At 38.5% G+C, this 16,752-nt stretch overlaps 1 protein-coding gene across 2 annotated transcripts; it reads left to right on the forward strand.

The window, feature by feature from the left end:
- The first annotated feature begins 7,871 nt into the window (after positions 1 to 7,871).
- On the forward strand, positions 7,872 to 15,809 carry LOC104103796 (probable bifunctional methylthioribulose-1-phosphate dehydratase/enolase-phosphatase E1 1). 2 transcript variants are annotated; one of them, XM_009611731.4, is made up of 12 exons: positions 7,872 to 8,354; positions 10,088 to 10,224; positions 10,706 to 10,801; positions 10,937 to 11,056; positions 12,453 to 12,542; positions 12,745 to 12,927; positions 13,059 to 13,214; positions 13,966 to 14,115; positions 14,198 to 14,299; positions 14,625 to 14,734; positions 14,837 to 14,955; positions 15,620 to 15,809. In XM_009611731.4, exons 1-12 carry the CDS (start codon positions 8,117 to 8,119, stop codon positions 15,709 to 15,711), a joined length of 1,593 nt encoding a protein of 530 aa, XP_009610026.1. In that variant the 5' UTR covers positions 7,872 to 8,116; the 3' UTR covers positions 15,712 to 15,809. The 2 variants fall into 2 exon arrangements, with proteins under 2 accessions (XP_009610026.1, XP_070038094.1); XM_070181993.1 differs by lacking the exon at positions 12,745 to 12,927 and having other exon boundaries at positions 8,003 to 8,354.
- The last annotated feature ends 943 nt before the right edge of the window (positions 15,810 to 16,752 follow it).

A 16,752-nucleotide genomic window follows, 5' to 3' on the forward strand; every position in this document is an offset into this window, starting at 1 on the left:
AAATAACGAGAAGATTCCATCAGATCCAAAGGAGTCGAGAGCTCTGCGCACAAAGGCAGCACAGTTCACTTTGTCCGAAGACGGAACATTGTTTAGAAGGACGTTCGATGGACCATTGGCAATATGTTTAGGACCGGGAGATACCGAATACATCCTACGGGAAATTCACGAGGGCACTTGTGGAAATCATTCTGGTGCTGATTCGCTGGTCCACAAAGTAATCAGAGCAGGGTATTATTTGACTGATATGGGCAAAGATCCAAGGGAGTTCGTTCGAAAATGCGACAAATGCAAAAGGCATGCTCCCATAATTCATCAACCTGGAGAACTACTCCACTCGGTCCTATCCCCATGGCCCTTCATGAAATGGGGAATGGATATCGTTGGCCCTTTCCCATTGGCTCCAGGTAAGGTTCAGTTTATTTTGTTTATGACTGATTATTTCTCTGAATAGGTTCAAGCATAGGCTTTTGAGAAAGTCATAGAAAAGTATGTCATAGACTTCATTTAGGACCACATCATATGTCGATTAGGGATGCCCTCCGAGATTGTATGTGATAATTGAAAACAATTCATCGGCAGCAAAGTAACTAAATTTCTCGAGGATCACAAGATCAAAAGGATCCTATCAACACCTTATCATCCCAGCGGGAATTGACAAGCCGAATCAACTAACAAAACTATCATCCAAAATCGTAAGAATAGATTGACCAACGCCAAAGGAAAATGGAGAGAAATACTACCCGAGGTCTTATGTGCATACCGCATAACATCAAAATCCAGTGCCGGAGCAACACCACTCTCGTTGGTTTATGGCGCCGAAGCTCTGATCCCGGTCGAGGTCGGAGAACCTAGCATCAGGTTTCGATATGCGACAGAGGAGTCAAATAACAAGACCATGAATACGAGCCTAGAATTGTTGGACGAAAGACGAGAAGCCGCTCTCGTCCGATTGGCCGCCCAAAAATAGCGGATCAAAAGGTACTACAATCGAAGAACCAATCTTCGACATTTTAACATCGGGGACTTGGTGCTTAGAAAAGTCACCCTCAACACCCGAAATCCGAATGAAGGGAAACTGGTTCCGAACTGGGAAGGACCGTATCAGGTTATCGAAATCATCCCAAAAGGATCCTACAAGCTCGGCATAATAAACGGCAAACAACTACCGAGTAATTGGAATGTATCGCACCTAAAACGATACTACTGCTAAGATATGGCCCCTCCCATTTTCATTTATATTTCAAAACTAACCCTTGCAGGTGTTCGACCAGAAACAACGATGAATTCTTCAACACAAAGCCTTTAGGTCTGAAAGCACATGTTGTACTCTTTTTTCCTTAGACCGATTTTATCCCAAATGGGTTTTCCAGCGAGATTTTTAATGAGGCAACCATTGATTGTTCTAACTTAGAACAATTCAACTGTATCCGAGGCCTCTTTACAATCAACCTCGAATACTGGGAGGAATTGCCCTCGAATATCAAGTTTGATGTGAGTAAGTTATTTCATGGCAGCAGGATCTTGATAGAAAAAATTTGTAAGGGCCAAACGGTCAAACAAACCATGCCCGCATAGTTTGATCGAGCCTTGGCACAGAACATGTACGCATGTATAATGATTTATAAAGAGAAGTATTCTTCTTTACCAATATCTCGTACCTTAGAAAAGTTTTTCTACTTTACAATTTCATATTCTCGATCTATTATCTAAACAGGCTTAAGGGCCAATCATGACCGGAGTTCGGATGATTACCCCCACAATCGGGGACTACCGTCCAAAAAATAGACAAGATCGAATTATATAAACTCCGATATCATAAGACCTTTTAGGCAACCCTCGAGTTTATAGGCCACAGCCACCCCACTCAGGGACTGACACTTCGGGCAAGCTCGAAGTAAAACAGGAAAATAAGCCAAAGAGGCAAATCCCGAACTAAAGAGGCTACGGTCGAATTAACACGGGTCAGAGATGTCCGAATTTCGTAATAAAACAGGCCTTCGAATTCTTTCATAAACCTGTTTAAAAGGCTACTCCCGGCAAAATCATAAAAGGCTTCGATAATATCAAGCCTAAAAAAAAATCCTAATGAGTACAAAATTTTTCGAACTCTCGAACAACTCCTTATTTCATGCCAAGGCATTACAAGTTTAGTAAATACAAATGATAAGAAATGTTTTCAAGCCGAAAAGGGGACAAGGCCATAAACAATATTTTTACAAAAGCCTAAGGGCTGTTTTTTGCCTCGAGTTCGAGAGACCATCCTCGCTCAAATAAAAAACCTAAGGGTTATCTTACTTCGAGTTCGAGCAAGCACTCACTCGATCATAAAGTCTAAGGGCTATACTAATTCAGTTCCAATCAAATTGTCTAAACCTCGGACCTTAGAATACAACTTCATAATTTTATAAGGCTGAAAGGAAGAAAGTTTTTATATATATGTCAGAAATCATTTACAAGGGCAGCATGGACCGATCAAGTTTCTCTATAAAAGACCGAAACTGTCTTAAAAGAAACACAAAAAATACTAATCCTAAAAGGACTTAGTTCTCTTCGGGATCAGCATCTTCGCCCTCGAGGCCTCCTTCGCTTTCAGATCTGCTCCTTAGCATTCTCGATCTCGACTGTAAGATCGAAGCCACGAACATGAATCTCCTCGAGAGTCTCCCTTCGAGACTGGCATTTAGCATGCTCGACAACCCAGTTTGCTCGAGCCTGAGCAACCTCATCAACCTCCTTTGCTCAAACCTAAGCAGCTTCAGCATCGGACCGGTAGACGATCACCATTGCATCAACATTAGTCGTGGCTATTTCGACCTCCGATTTGGCCGCTGCAAGTTCTGCGGCCAATCTCTCTCGATCAGAAGTTGCTGAGCCTAGCCGAGACTGGAACTCCTCGATTTCCTTGGCTTGCACCAAGGCCTTCTCTTTCAAGCTTCAGAGTTGGGTCTTTGCCTAGGCCAGTTGAGCTTGGGCAGCCTCCTTTTCTGAGGCAAGGCGGTCCATGTTCTTCTTCCGCTTCTCGCCCCCCGCTTTCACTGCGCCCACTTCAACACGAAGCTACCCGATCACATTGAACTTTCGCTGGACCTGTGGGACCGAACTGTTAGCCATCACGCCCGAGTCAATGTCATTAACTTCAAAGATTCTTTTTACCTGCTCGGCTAGATCAACTTGTTCTTTCCGAGCTGCTTCTACCTCAGACCAAAGTCCTTTCGCTTCTCCTTCTCTCTGCTTAGTGAGAAGCTTGAAGTCATCTCTCTCCTCAGTAAGCCCTCACATTTCGGCTTTGTACCAGCTCAAATCCCCTCGGGATCGGAAAAATGCCTCGTGATGAAGCACAGAGGCCTACAAAAATAGAAAGAAGGAATTATACAAGGAAACAAAAATACAAGTATGAAAATTGACAAAGAAAATATAAACTTACCCGATTCAGGGCTTGTTGATCTTCATTGAAAAGACAAGACGCTCCCACCTCGCCCGAGCTCTTCTTAGGAGCCTCCAAGTCACTCAGACCGGTGACATCTTCTACCCCGACAAAATAATTACGGAAAGGATCTTCCTCTCCATGGGCTCCCTCCCCGTGACAAGTCTCCACGGCTTGAGCGTCACATATCATCGATTGTGAAAATGAAGGAAACTAGGGGGAATCCCTGATCTCTATTACCCGAAGTAGTTTTTTTGGGGCGCCGCCTCCGTCTTGACGAGCCTCAAATCCGATTTCTGCATCGGTATCCACCGCATATTCAACGGTCTCTTCACCCCGAGGTAAAGCATCTTCGGTTCCCCTCAGCTCGGGAACTTGGGCCAGAGTCTCCTCTTCGACCTCATCGAGCCTAGACAGAGCAGTATCAACTCCCGCCGGTTCTGAAGTTTTCTGGATATCGGTGCTAGTTCGTGCAAGAGCCACCAACCCAAAATCACCTTCTTCTTTTTCTTCTTCTTCTTCTTCTTCTTCTTCTTCTTCATCATCATCATCATCATCATCATCATCATCATCATCATCACTTAGTCTTTGGACTCACTCCATAGTCATTGGGATTGTGTTCCCCTTGGGTTTACGGGCTGCTCTCTTCTTGGATTTTTGACTCTCGGAGTTCGAGGCACTTTTTCTCTTAATCACCTTCGCCGGTTTTGAGATAGGCGGTAAATCTTCTTCATCACCGGACGAGGGTATCATAGCCACATCCTTTCCAAAACCTACAAAAGGAGAAAGTAAGTAAATTCATGCTTGAAATAATGCTTGAACGATAGGCAAATTGGTAAGCCAAGAAGAAGGCTTACCATGAGTACGAGCCTCCCACAGGCCCTTTGACAAGTTGCGCTACACGCGCTCGGTGTATGTTAACATCGAAATCAGGCTCCTCACCCAGTTCTCGAGGTGGGGAACCGCACCAGTATCCAAGCAACGGCTGCATCGAGAAAAACACTGATAAGAAAGGATGAAATAGTAAAAACAACAAACCGAAATTAAAGACGGGATCATACTTACGTTTCATATTCCATTTCTCAGGAAATGGCATGCTCTCGGCCGGGATTAGGTCCGGGGTCTTCACCTGAACGAACCGGCCCATCCAGCCCCAATCTTTGTCTTCATCTATACCCGAGGCGAACGCCTTGGTGGCCCGGCGTTGAAGCTTTATTAGCCCACCTTGGTAGAGTCGAGGGTTATATAATCTTACGAGGTGGTCGAGGGTGAAGGGAAGCCCATCAATTTTTCTCACGAAGAAACGGAGCAGTATCACGATCCTCCAGAAAGAAGGGTGAATTTGGCCGAGGGTCACCTGGTATTTCTTGCAGAAATCGATGATGATCGGATCGAGGAGACCCAGCGTGAAAGGATAAGTGTAAACACTCAGGTACCCTTCCACGTGGGTAGTGATCACTTCCTCCAGTGCCGGTATCACAACCTCTTTGTTTTCCCAATTGCAATCTTTCTTCACCAGATCAAGAAGGCTTTGGGATATCGAGCATATATATCTCGATACCGGCTCGCATCGACCAACAACCGATGAGGGTTTCTCGACCTTAAAATCGAAATCAATAACACACCCCCCGGGAATAAGTTCTTCAAGGCGTGGCTCCACCACTGGTTTCTAGCCGGCCGACCGAGATGAGAAAGCAACCTCTTTCTGCGGAACGATTTTAGATGTTTTGTCCATTTAGTGTTTTTTGAACAAAGAAGAATGGAGATTGAAGTATTTGGTGTTTTAAGAAGAACAAGCAAAAAAATTTGAAAACCTGGAAATAGGGAGATTTGGAGAAGGCAAAGAACTATGAAGATTAGAATGAAAAAGATTTGGAAGTAAAAGTTTGAAATGATGAAGTAGTGGGCTATTTATTGGTTTCACAACGACGGTTCAAAACTAGTAGTGGCCGACCATCGACTGACGCACATTTAATGCCTTGGTAACTAGACCGACATGACGTTTATCGCATACGTCACAATCGAGCTCGTCGCTGATGTTATTGCCCATCTAGTTGGAGTTCGATAATTCATATCGTTTCTCGTCATCTTCTTTTCGAGAAACGAGGGGACTATTTATATACGGTCAAAACCGAGTCTTCCCTTCTCATGACTAATCGAGATTGGAACATGATGGTCCAAGGTTCTTCATTGTAATATCGAGCCATGATGCGAAGTTAGATTGTCGAGCTCGAGCCCCAGAGACCGATCAATATCGAGATCGGCCAAGATCGAGCTCGAAACCCAGAGACCGATCAATACCGAGACCGGCCAAGATCGAGACCGAGCCAAGAGACCGATCAATATCGAGATCGACCAAGATCGAGCTCGAGATCCAGAGACCGATCAAGATTGAGATCGGCCAAGATCGAGACCGAGTCAAGAAATAAAAAAGCCGTTATAGCCGCAATTGGGGGAAGAATCTCGGTGGAAATTATGGCTTGAATCAAGAAAAAGATAATTAATTAATTTATCATGGGATCCCCACTATGTATTTTTAATTATATCCAAAATCGAATTTCCCCACTATATTAAGAGTTGTTATCATTTGTAGAGCATCAGATTCATTCTGAGATATATTGGAAAATAAAAGCAAATACTACCCTTTTTGGGCTTTTGATATTTAGTCATATTATTTTTTCTACCAATCATTTTTTACTCAATTTGAGGGTGATAAAACTTGAAGGCTTAGGCTAACTAGTTCATTCAGTTTGCATTCGTCTCTTTTATAACTAATTTCGATTTTTATTTACATATCTTTCCCAATTTGTATCAATTTATATCACGTATCCTTAGAACTATGTATAAATTCAACTCTATCCATTTTTCGGGTAAACAATAAACTAGTTTTTAGGAGGACTATCAAGTTTAATTAGTATGATCGGTAGATGATTGTCGTCTCAATACTTATTGAATAAAATGAAGGATTTAAATAATACATGTTGATAGTATAAGAAAATTTACACTATCATTATATTTTAGAATGTTGTAATAGATTACTTGCTTTATTTTTTAAATTAATAATTTTATTTTATTATGGACAATTGATTGTAGTTATCTCTTATATCGTTGACCTACTACTACTACTATAAAAAACTCTTTTACATTGTTTGTTTATAGAAGTTAACATTTGCATGTGGCAAGTTTCTTTAGAGTCACAATTCGGTTAATTCTTCTTTTTATTTTTAGTTCGCGTTGCTTTACACTAGAAAATAAGGAAAGTGCACAAACAACCATTCTTAGGACTGCTATTTAAAGATTAGTCAATACTTATTTTTTTCTAAAATTTTGAACTAAAAATCTTAATTTTAAGACAATTCAAGACATTTGTTTCCCGAAAAATTAAAGTGAAAAATTAAAATTCAGGACACATTAGCTAATTCCTAAATAGCAGTCATTTAGAATGGCTATCTAGTGTCATTTCAACCTAGAAAATGCTGAAACCACCCCAAGCCCGATGTCTTGGCTATCTGCTGACCCGGGAATTGATTTGGGATCTATACACAAATAGCCGGCCCATTGTTTAATTTTTCTAGCTATATACTTATGCACATATAATATATAAATTATACATATATTATATCTCCACCGGCTATTTTTAGTTTAAATGGTTGGGTAACGGCTATTTGGGTAAATTCTTCAATTCATTTTGGGCCTTCTTTTGCTGGACAGGTTCAACCGGGTTTTTGTGCTTGCCCAACCAGCCAGTGTTATAAATGTCACATGTTGATAATGCAGATAAAATAGACAAAGCATAAGGGATTAAATCAAATTATCAGCCATAAAACCAAGAATAAACCTGGCAATTATTGAATTCACCATTTATTATTTTTATCTAGTGTACACTAATTATATACGATTAAACATGTATTATATATAAATTATATGTTCACTAGCTATTTTTAGTTTAAACAATTCAACGGGCGGTTATTTAGGTTAATTCTTCATAATTATTATTTTTACTCAAAAGGGAAATACATTTACTTGAAAAATTAAACAATTCATGACACACCACCATAGAAAATCTATGTGATAATTTCTCTATCCCATTTTATGCAAAGGTTTTACTATTTGAGAAGTCAGAAAAAAATTCTTTGACTGTAATCTTTTAAAACTCTTTTTAACTATTTTGAATGATTAATTATACTGATTTATACTCCTCATCCAATTTAAATGTATTAATTTTGCTTGTTAGTTTATTTTAAAAAAGAATACCAATATTTTTACTCTTAATGATATACTCTTTTTCTGGTATGCTATACACAAATTTAATTTAAATAAAAAATTTCTTTGGATATTCTTAAATATTTGTCCACTCAAACTAAGAAACATAAAATAAAATAAAATATTTTTATATAATTTTCAAATATAGTAGTATAAGTTTTCATTTTTCCTGAATATACATAAATTATACTGATGTTTTGATCCTCCTATTCTAAATTCCTTCACATAAATTGAAGCCGAAGGGGTAGAAGATAACCGAAAATAACTCATGAAAAATGTGCTCCAGACATCATATTCTATTCTAGTTCACTGATATTCAGGCAAACTATTTGGACTCTAAATACTGGACGCTAAATCGGCTCCTTACATCGAACCTATCAAAACAAACACATCCTAATACTAATAATATTCTAGTACAAAACAAATATGGCTGTAGCTTCAGCAGCTCCATTATTGGCAATGAACGGAGCTGTAAAAATGGCGACAAATTCACAAGTATACTTAGAAGGAACAAAGGTCAAAGAAACCAAGTCCTTAATAGCCGAATTGTGCCGCCATTTTTACAATCAGGGTTGGGTTTCCGGCACCGGCGGCAGCATCACCATTAAAGTTAATGATGATTCCATTCCTAAACCTCAACAACTTATTGTCATGTCCCCTTCAGGTAATTACCCATTTAACATCTTAATTTACACCAAAATCAATGGATAGTGTCTTAATTAGTTTGTGTTTAGTACTTCTCTTATACTTCATAACGCATTCCGCTCTGCATTTCTGCAAGAGGCTGTTTCCACCCTCTTGATTACACATGTCAACAACTTTAATAGCTACGCCCAAGGCTTTACTTCTTCTCTGATACTTCCTCAATCCCAATTTATGCCACATAGTTTGATTCGTCACAAAGTGTAAGAAAGAAATGAAGACATTTGAAACATATGTTCTTAAAAATGCCATACATTCGGGTGGCTATAAACTTTTGAGACTTGTGGTCTTAAACTGTTAGTTTGGTGCACCACTTAGACTAATTTTCGACCCTCTTAAAATCTTGCCTAACTTTAGTTGCAGTCTGCTGAACTTTTAGTATAAGGAGCTGGTTCTTGGTACTGGTTCTAGCTACTGCTGTGAAAATAATGCGGAAATAAGTAAGAGAAGATACCTTTACGTGAAAAATCTCCGTGCTCAAGGGAGTAAAAATCACGACTCACCTTTGGGATTTCTCTCAAAACTTCACTAAAATAATGACCAGTTTCAGGTTACAGCTTTATAACTTAAGAGATTAAATCCTAGTCACTTGACTGCCTAGTGCCTACAACCACTCTGATTGTAGCAAAATGTTCAAGCTAAATCTACCCTAAGACTTGAAATTTCTCAAAGAGAAAAGCCTCTCAAACAATGCTTTTCGTATAAGCAAATAAGGTTATAATTTCGAAACACCTATTACAAGATCTAGACAAACTAAAGAGCTGAAAGAATCTTCGATATCAAGGCTGGTTCTTCAGTTTGATCTCTTTCTTACTCTCACGACTTGCTTCTTGTGTTGTGCTTTCTCAATATTCTCAATGTAGGTGTTCAAGTTTGCAAGAAGACTATCTCAAAGTATATATAGACATACGTACAACAACAAGGAAACAATAAAAGATCTCCTAATCGTAGAGAATGAAGGAAGCATAAGCAAAATATATTTCTTTCCTTAAAACAAACTCTAAATATAACTCTACTTCCTTGTAAACTTGGTCTCCAAGTTAATAATAAAGATCCTCCAAGATTCTCCATTTTTTGGGCGGCTGGTAGGTTATAAAACTTAAAATCAACAATATCTCGCGCAAAAAGTGAATTCTACTCCTGCTAGGATTAAGTGACAACACTTTACAAGAACCAACTAGCAGGACCAAGTCCTTCAACCTGTTTTCTTAACTGCATGTTTGTTAATCATCAAATTCTAATTTTCAACTAAATAGAAGGGGAGCTTTGGAACAATGGTAAAGTTTTATATGTGTGGCCTATAGGTCACGGGTTCGAGCCGTGAAATCAACCACTGGCCTTGCGTTAGGGTAAGCTGGACCCTGTACGTGGGATGCTTCATGCACCAGGCTGTCTTTGTTTTTGCGGTTAAACACACCATAATATTTGTGTGCTACAAGCTTTTCATTCAGGGTGAAATAGGAAGTTTGAAGTTAAATTATTTTCAAGTATGATTGTTACCCTTTCTTTAAAAAAAATTATTTTCAAATATAGAAACATGTCATTCTCTTTTAAATGGAATAATAAGGAATAGTGTCATATAAGCTGGAATGATGGGAGTAATTTAATTAATTTTGTATCCTACTCAATCTCTATCTTCTTTTTTTCAGTTATCTATTCTCTGAGTTCCGTGTATTTTTTGGGTTGTTTGATTAGGGGTGCAAAAGGAAAGGATGGTGGAAGAGGGTATGTATGTATTGTCTTCAAACGGGTGTGTTTTATCTGCGCCATTGGCTAAACCGTACCCATATAAGTCTCCCAAGTGTTCTGATTGTGCTCCTTTGTTTTTAAAGGTATAAACTGTCATGATTCTTGTTTTGAATTTTTTTAGGTTGCCCAATTTGCTGTGTTGAATTGAGCTAAAGGTAGAATCTTGTGTTGCCACATTTTGTTTTGGTGTTCTACTTTAGCATGTGCAAGTTCCGTTTGCTAGAATTGGATTTATTAGTCAATCAATCAGTCAACTAGCGTCATCGCAGATCAGTTAGGGGTCAGCAATTAGATTTATCAGTTTGTGTGGATTATGTATTTCATGTATATTTGAACCAGTAACTGAAGACAGAGTGCTCGGCTTAAAAACTGAGTAAATGGAAATTGAAAGAATCAGCTAAGTTCTCCCCCCCCCCCTCCCCGAGCACCCCACAGTTCAACTCTCTAGGACTGAGATTGTGCTCTTAAATTAGCCAATCTATGTGCTTGATTCTCCTATTTTGGGTTTGCCGTGGATTCTACTTCTCCAATTGTTAACTTTCAATCTTTTTCTCCTTTTTCCAGGCTTATGAGATGCGTAATGCTGGTGCTGTTATCCATAGTCATGGAATGGAATCCTGTATAGTAACAATGCTCAATCCACTGTTAAAAGAATTTTGGGTAAATATGTGAACTTGGAGAAACATATAAGGCTATAATTCACATTTAAAGGACTTAGTTTTTAACAGTATAAAGAGTTGTTTTTGCCTCCATCTTATTCATCTCACTCATTGTTCTTTTTTTCTGTAATTACAGATCACTCATATGGAAATGATCAAAGGAATTCAAGGGCACGGTTATTATGATGAACTTGTGGTCCCTATCATAGAGAACACTGCGCATGAGAGAGAACTCACGGAATCTCTTACAGAAGCAGTATGGCCCTCCATCTTCTTAGAATCTCGTCTACCACACAGCGATATTCGTGCATATGAAAATTATGGATATTCATGCATCTGATATTGTTGTTATCATGGTTTGCTTCAAGTCATACAACATATTTGATATTTTCATGGTTTATGTTGTATGCCTATGAATCATGTTGAAAGTGTCAATGTCATTCCTGTTCCCGTTTGGCTGTGATCACAGAACTTCTAGGTAACAGTTCTCAACTGATAAACTAACAAGCTGTAGTATAGTCGGTAACGATTGTTCCATATTATGCACTTTCCCGTCACTACTGAAACTGATTCAGTACTTCTGAACTCTACATGGAAGAAAGAGTCTAGGTTTCATTTCTTTTTTCCTATTGTTTCGTTTTTAATGATGGTAAGCACCCTCCACTTCCAACCAAGAGGTTGTGAGTTCGAGTCACCCCAATAGCTCACGGAATCTCTCACAACTTCTTCGTTTTTAATGATTCAGTACTTCCACTATGATGTAAGGTGCTATCATCACTATGAGAGATTCCGTGAGCACTATGATGGTAAGCACCCTCGGTCACAACCGCAGATAATTTAGAACTAGCAGCTCTGGTGTAAGGTGCTATCAATTATCATACAGAAAAGCAACCAAAGTTTCACCAAGGTCTGCTCTGGTTTAAGGTGCTATCATACAGAAAAGAAACCAAAGTTTCAACTTTTTAATGATTTTCTTTCAATGATAAAACTAATTAATGACATAATATGACTCGTTAAATTAATTTTCTACAAGAGTGAACCATGTTTTCTTGAAAGTACTGTGTATCAGGGTTGGTACCCTATGCTCTAATTTTGTAGTGTCCAAGTTTAATGATGATAATAAGAATGCCCATAGGTTTAGTATGAATTGCTGCAATGGGAGGATTTTCAGGAGGCTCTGTCTATCTGCCTAAAGGTCTTTTTTAAATTCATGCAAATAAAAAACGTTCATGCAAATTAAGATGCATCTTTTTTTCCCTTTTCTTTGTGGGGGTTCTGCTTTGATTCTTTTAGCATTGAAATCTTTTAGTAACTATCACATGTGCCCAGAGGCAAATATAGCACTATAAGTACGGGTTCAATTGAACCCATAACTTTCGACGCGGAATATAAATTTATATGTAAAATCTATTAAAATAAAAATAAATAGTAGATATGGACCCATAACTTTAATATTACAATGAGTTTAATGCTAAAAATCTTAAAAGTTAAACCCATAGGGTTTAAATCCTCGATCCCCCCTATACTTATCAAAACAAAAAATAAATCCTCGATCCCCCTCTGCATGTGAAGGAAAAACGATTTGTTTAATGATTCTTTTGTCGTGTGACACATCTCCTGAGAAGTAATGATCCTTTGTCCATATTGAGCAGATAAAAGCTTACCCAAAGACAACAGCCGTGCTGGTCCGGAACCATGGGATATATGTATGGGGAGATTCTTGGATCAGTGCTAAAACTCAGGTTTGTGTTGCTCGTCTAAAAGTGATCGTGACTGATAGCTATGGCATTTTGGCTTATTGTCTACCACCTAGATTCACAGTTCGAGTTGCTCCTTTCCCCCTACCTCCTTATTTTTGGTTTTGGGGGGGGGGGGGGGGGGGATGCGAGAAGGGTTTGGTTCACTCTTATTTTGAACTCTTCTAAATGATATCCTATCCTCCAGGCTGAGTGTTACCACTATCTATTTGATGCTGCAATTAAGCTTAATCAATTGGGACTGGACTGGACAACACCAACTCATGGTCCCATTCATAACTCCAATGTTGCTTTAAGCAGCACTCGAAATGTCAAGACATCTGCAAAAGCAGGTGCTCTTGCTTCGGATGGTGACATTGAGCCACTAAGGGTAAGAATTTGAAATTTTGGACCATTCTCTAGTTTCTTAAAATTTATGGTATTTTCGTTTAAGCTTCATATGCATATTAATTAAGCTCTTGTTTCATGTCCGTGCATAGTGATTTTTGTAGTTTGGTGCAGCGTTGTGTCGTTTTGGATATTGAAGGAACCACAACGCCCATATCATTTGTTATAGATGTGCTTTTTCCTTATGCTCGTGATAATGTGGGGAGACATTTGGATGCAACATATGATTCAGCAGAAACCCAGGAGGATATTAAGCTTCTAAGAGCTCAAGTAAGATAAATCTCGAGCTGAGCTCTAGCTATTATTACTCATCCATTAGATAGGGACCATCCATTTGAATTTTCCGCTTGCAAGAAAATAAATGCTTTTCATAAATACTGACTAGCACGTCATCTTGCATTTTGCACTCACAACAATACACAGTTATACATATATCTGATAATAAAGCTAAGATGAACATGCTTTGCCTTTCTGAATTCAATTATACTAGAAAAGAGCAATGATTTAAAGGGTATCTCTCGAGCTCATTTGTGCTGCAGACGGAATTGGATAATGAGGGTATTGAGGAAGGAGTGGTGCTGCTGTCGATGAACTTCGATCATTTCAAGATTAAGAGTTTGGTTCTTTGGATCAAAGCAGTGTTGGACTTGGGTTCAAGTATTCTTTTTACATGACAGTAGGCATAAAACTAAGATATGAAAACTATAGATGAATAAAATTAGAACCCCACTAATGTGCTATTCTTGCCGAGGCTCTATTGGAAACAACCTCTCTATCTCCACATGGTAGGGGTAAGGTTGCGTACACACTACCCTCCCCAAACCTCACTATGTGGGATTATACTGGGTTTGTTGTTGTTGTACTACTGTGCTATTCTTCTTATACCAAAACATGATTCAACATTTCTTCAGAAGTAGAAATTTGTCTCCAATACATGCTGAACGTAAAAAGCTGTAATCCATAGGTAGGTACTATGCGGTAAAACCAACTTAATTTTACCTCCTTTACATTCTTTTTTCAGGTACAAGAAGACTTGGAAAATGGTGTTGTCGGTGCTGTACCTATCCCCTCTGATGATGCTGGGAAGGAGGAAGTAATTGCAGCTTTGGTTACAAATGTTGAGGCAATGATTAAAGCTGACCGAAAGATTACTGCCTTAAAGGAGTTACAGGTAAGAGAATGGCATTGAAGTTATTTTTGCCCTTGTCTCATCTAAATATAATTTGTACTTGGCTTCATATTCTATTGCTCAGGGGCATATATGGCAAACCGGGTTTCAAAATAATGAGTTAGAGGCAGTTGTTTTTGATGATGTGCCCGAAGCTCTTGAGAGATGGACTGCTTTAGGCCTCAAGGTTTCTCCCATTATCCCCTTGTTTCATAAATTGGACTATTACTAGTATTAATATTGTTATAGCATGTGTCTCTGTAAGGTGACAATGGAATGTATCCTTTCCGGATATATATGTCCCTATGAGCGACTACACTGATCATTATATGTTTTGGCCACGTCCCTTTCATAAAGACCTAGTGTTAGCTTATGATCAAAGAAATCTCTCTATTATACCTTATCCAAAATCATTAACGGCTCGAGCCAGCTGCATTAAATGCTTTCTTCTTCATTGTCCTGTCAAGATGTATTTTGAAGTATATAAAATGACTAGTTATTTTGTCCCTAAGGTGTACATATACTCGAGTGGAAGCAGATTGGCACAAAGGCTTATCTTTGGTTACACAAACTATGGAGACCTGAGAAAATATCTCTGTGGATTTTTTGATACAACAGTGGGGTAAATTTCCTATCTTTCAGCAGGGCCGACATCTCTGATTTTAAAGCGATATCCTGATATCTTTTCATGTAAAGTAATTGATGTTTCTTCTATTTGTTGTAGGAATAAGAGAGAAACAAAAAGTTACACTGAAATTACGGCATCCTTGGGAGTAGATAACCCATCTGAGATTTTGTTTGTGACGGACGTCTATCAAGAAGCCATAGCTGCAAAGGCAGCAGGTAATGTTCTGCTTGTTTTAGTATGAAATATTCTCTACTTTTCAGTTGCAAGCTATCCCCCGTCCTACCATTAAAAGGCAACCCGATGCACTAAGCTCCCGCTATGCGCAGGGTCCGGGGAAGGGGCGGACCACAGAGGTCTATTGTACGCAGCCTTACCCTGCATTTCTGCAAGAGGCTGTTTCCACAGCTCGAACCCGTGACCTCCTGATCACATGACAACCACTTTACTAGTTACGCCAAGGCTCCCCTTCGTCCCCCTTCCTACCATTATTCCCAACTTAAAAACTCACATAAAAGTAATATAGCGTTTTGTTGGCTGCAATCACCACATAACTAATGCAGCTTTTGGTTGGCGGTATTAAATAATGTCTGCATTAAGTTATGTAGGAAATTTATCTATTTTATGCGCGATAGAGTGTAGAACAACAAATGTATTAGCAATATGGGGATTGAACTATTTTAAGACGTAATTGTCCCTTAGAAGTTAGTCATCGATGTATAACAATCTCTTAATTATTAATAACCGCATAACGGTTCGTTCATTATTAATTAGTGCATAACAAGTTTTTTCATTATTAATCTCCGTATGAATAATCCCCAACCAAATTACGCCCAATGTGTTATATTTCAATGAAATTTCTGACTTCTTTCCTTCATTCAGGTTTGGAAGTGATAATCTCAGTCAGGCCAGGGAATGGACCTTTACCAGAAAATCATGGCTTCAGGACAATCACATCCTTTTCAGAGATCTAAAGATGGAATATATATATATATATAAAAAGATGGAATATATTACTCTGTAATATTTTTCGCGTGTTTTATTACGCTAAATGAATAATCAAGTTGGTGAAGCTTCTTCATCATCCCCCTACTTAATCCCAAGGTAAGTTGTTCTATTGGCGGCTATGAAGAGTGGCGGAGCCAGAAATTCAAGCAAAGGAATTTACAAAAAAAAAAATACTAAGTTGCACTAATGGAATTTGAATCTATGACCTAAAGCAATTTTTGAACCCTCTTTGTCATTGCAGTATAATTTTTCTTTATGTTAAGGAGATTCAACAATTTATATATAACATAGTTCAAAAATATTTTGGACCGTATAAAATTTTATGGTACTACGGTTAGTGCGCATAGAACATAGGGGAGATAGATTACTCGATCATTACCACATAGTAATATTATCATTCCTGTTGTAACAAATTTAAAAGTGGCCCGGCAAGGTTTTTCTCTTGAATCTCAATGAAATAAGTAGGAGGTAATAAAAAAAACACATCCTTCGGCAGAAAATTATACGTAAAAAAAAGATATGTATGTATGTATATATATTATATGTTGAATCCCCTTAGTAAAAAAATTCTGGCTCTCGTCACTGATTACAAAAGAAACACCCAGTCGATATATCTCTAAGCAAATATCAAAATTTGAAAGGCCTAATCTCTAAGCAAATCTCAAAACCTGAAACTACACTGTCAAAACCAAAAAAAGTATAATTACTCTTTCTGAAGTATCTCGGACCTGCCTCATCTACCATCAAAATTATAACTATCCTATCCCTATAGTCTAGGATGCAAAAAACCATGAAAAAAATAAAAAAGGAATAACTAAAAGTTACCTTGCTATTGCAATATATTTGAGAAAGATCACATTTTCCCTCTTTCACTTCATTCTAATTTCGACGTCAATAATATCCTAGAGCATATACTTGTATGCCGCGACAAGAAGTAACAACACTACCAGAGCGGCAGGAGCAGCCCACTGCCAGTAGTTTCTTCCCTTTTTGCGTTTTAATATAAC

Source organism: Nicotiana tomentosiformis, chromosome 8 (genome assembly GCF_000390325.3).
Source record: "Nicotiana tomentosiformis chromosome 8, ASM39032v3, whole genome shotgun sequence".
NCBI classification, from domain to species: Eukaryota; Viridiplantae; Streptophyta; class Magnoliopsida; order Solanales; family Solanaceae; genus Nicotiana; species Nicotiana tomentosiformis.

Coding starts and splice junctions, on each gene's coding strand:
- LOC104103796 (XM_009611731.4), top strand. CDS start 8,117: ATGGCTGTAGCTTCAGCAGCTCCATTATTGGCAATGAACGGAGCTGTA. Junction 8,355..10,087: donor TATTGTCATGTCCCCTTCAG/GTAATTACCCAT, acceptor TTGTTTGATTAG/GGGTGCAAAAGGAAAGGATG. Junction 12,543..12,744: donor GGATCAGTGCTAAAACTCAG/GTTTGTGTTGCT, acceptor CCTATCCTCCAG/GCTGAGTGTTACCACTATCT.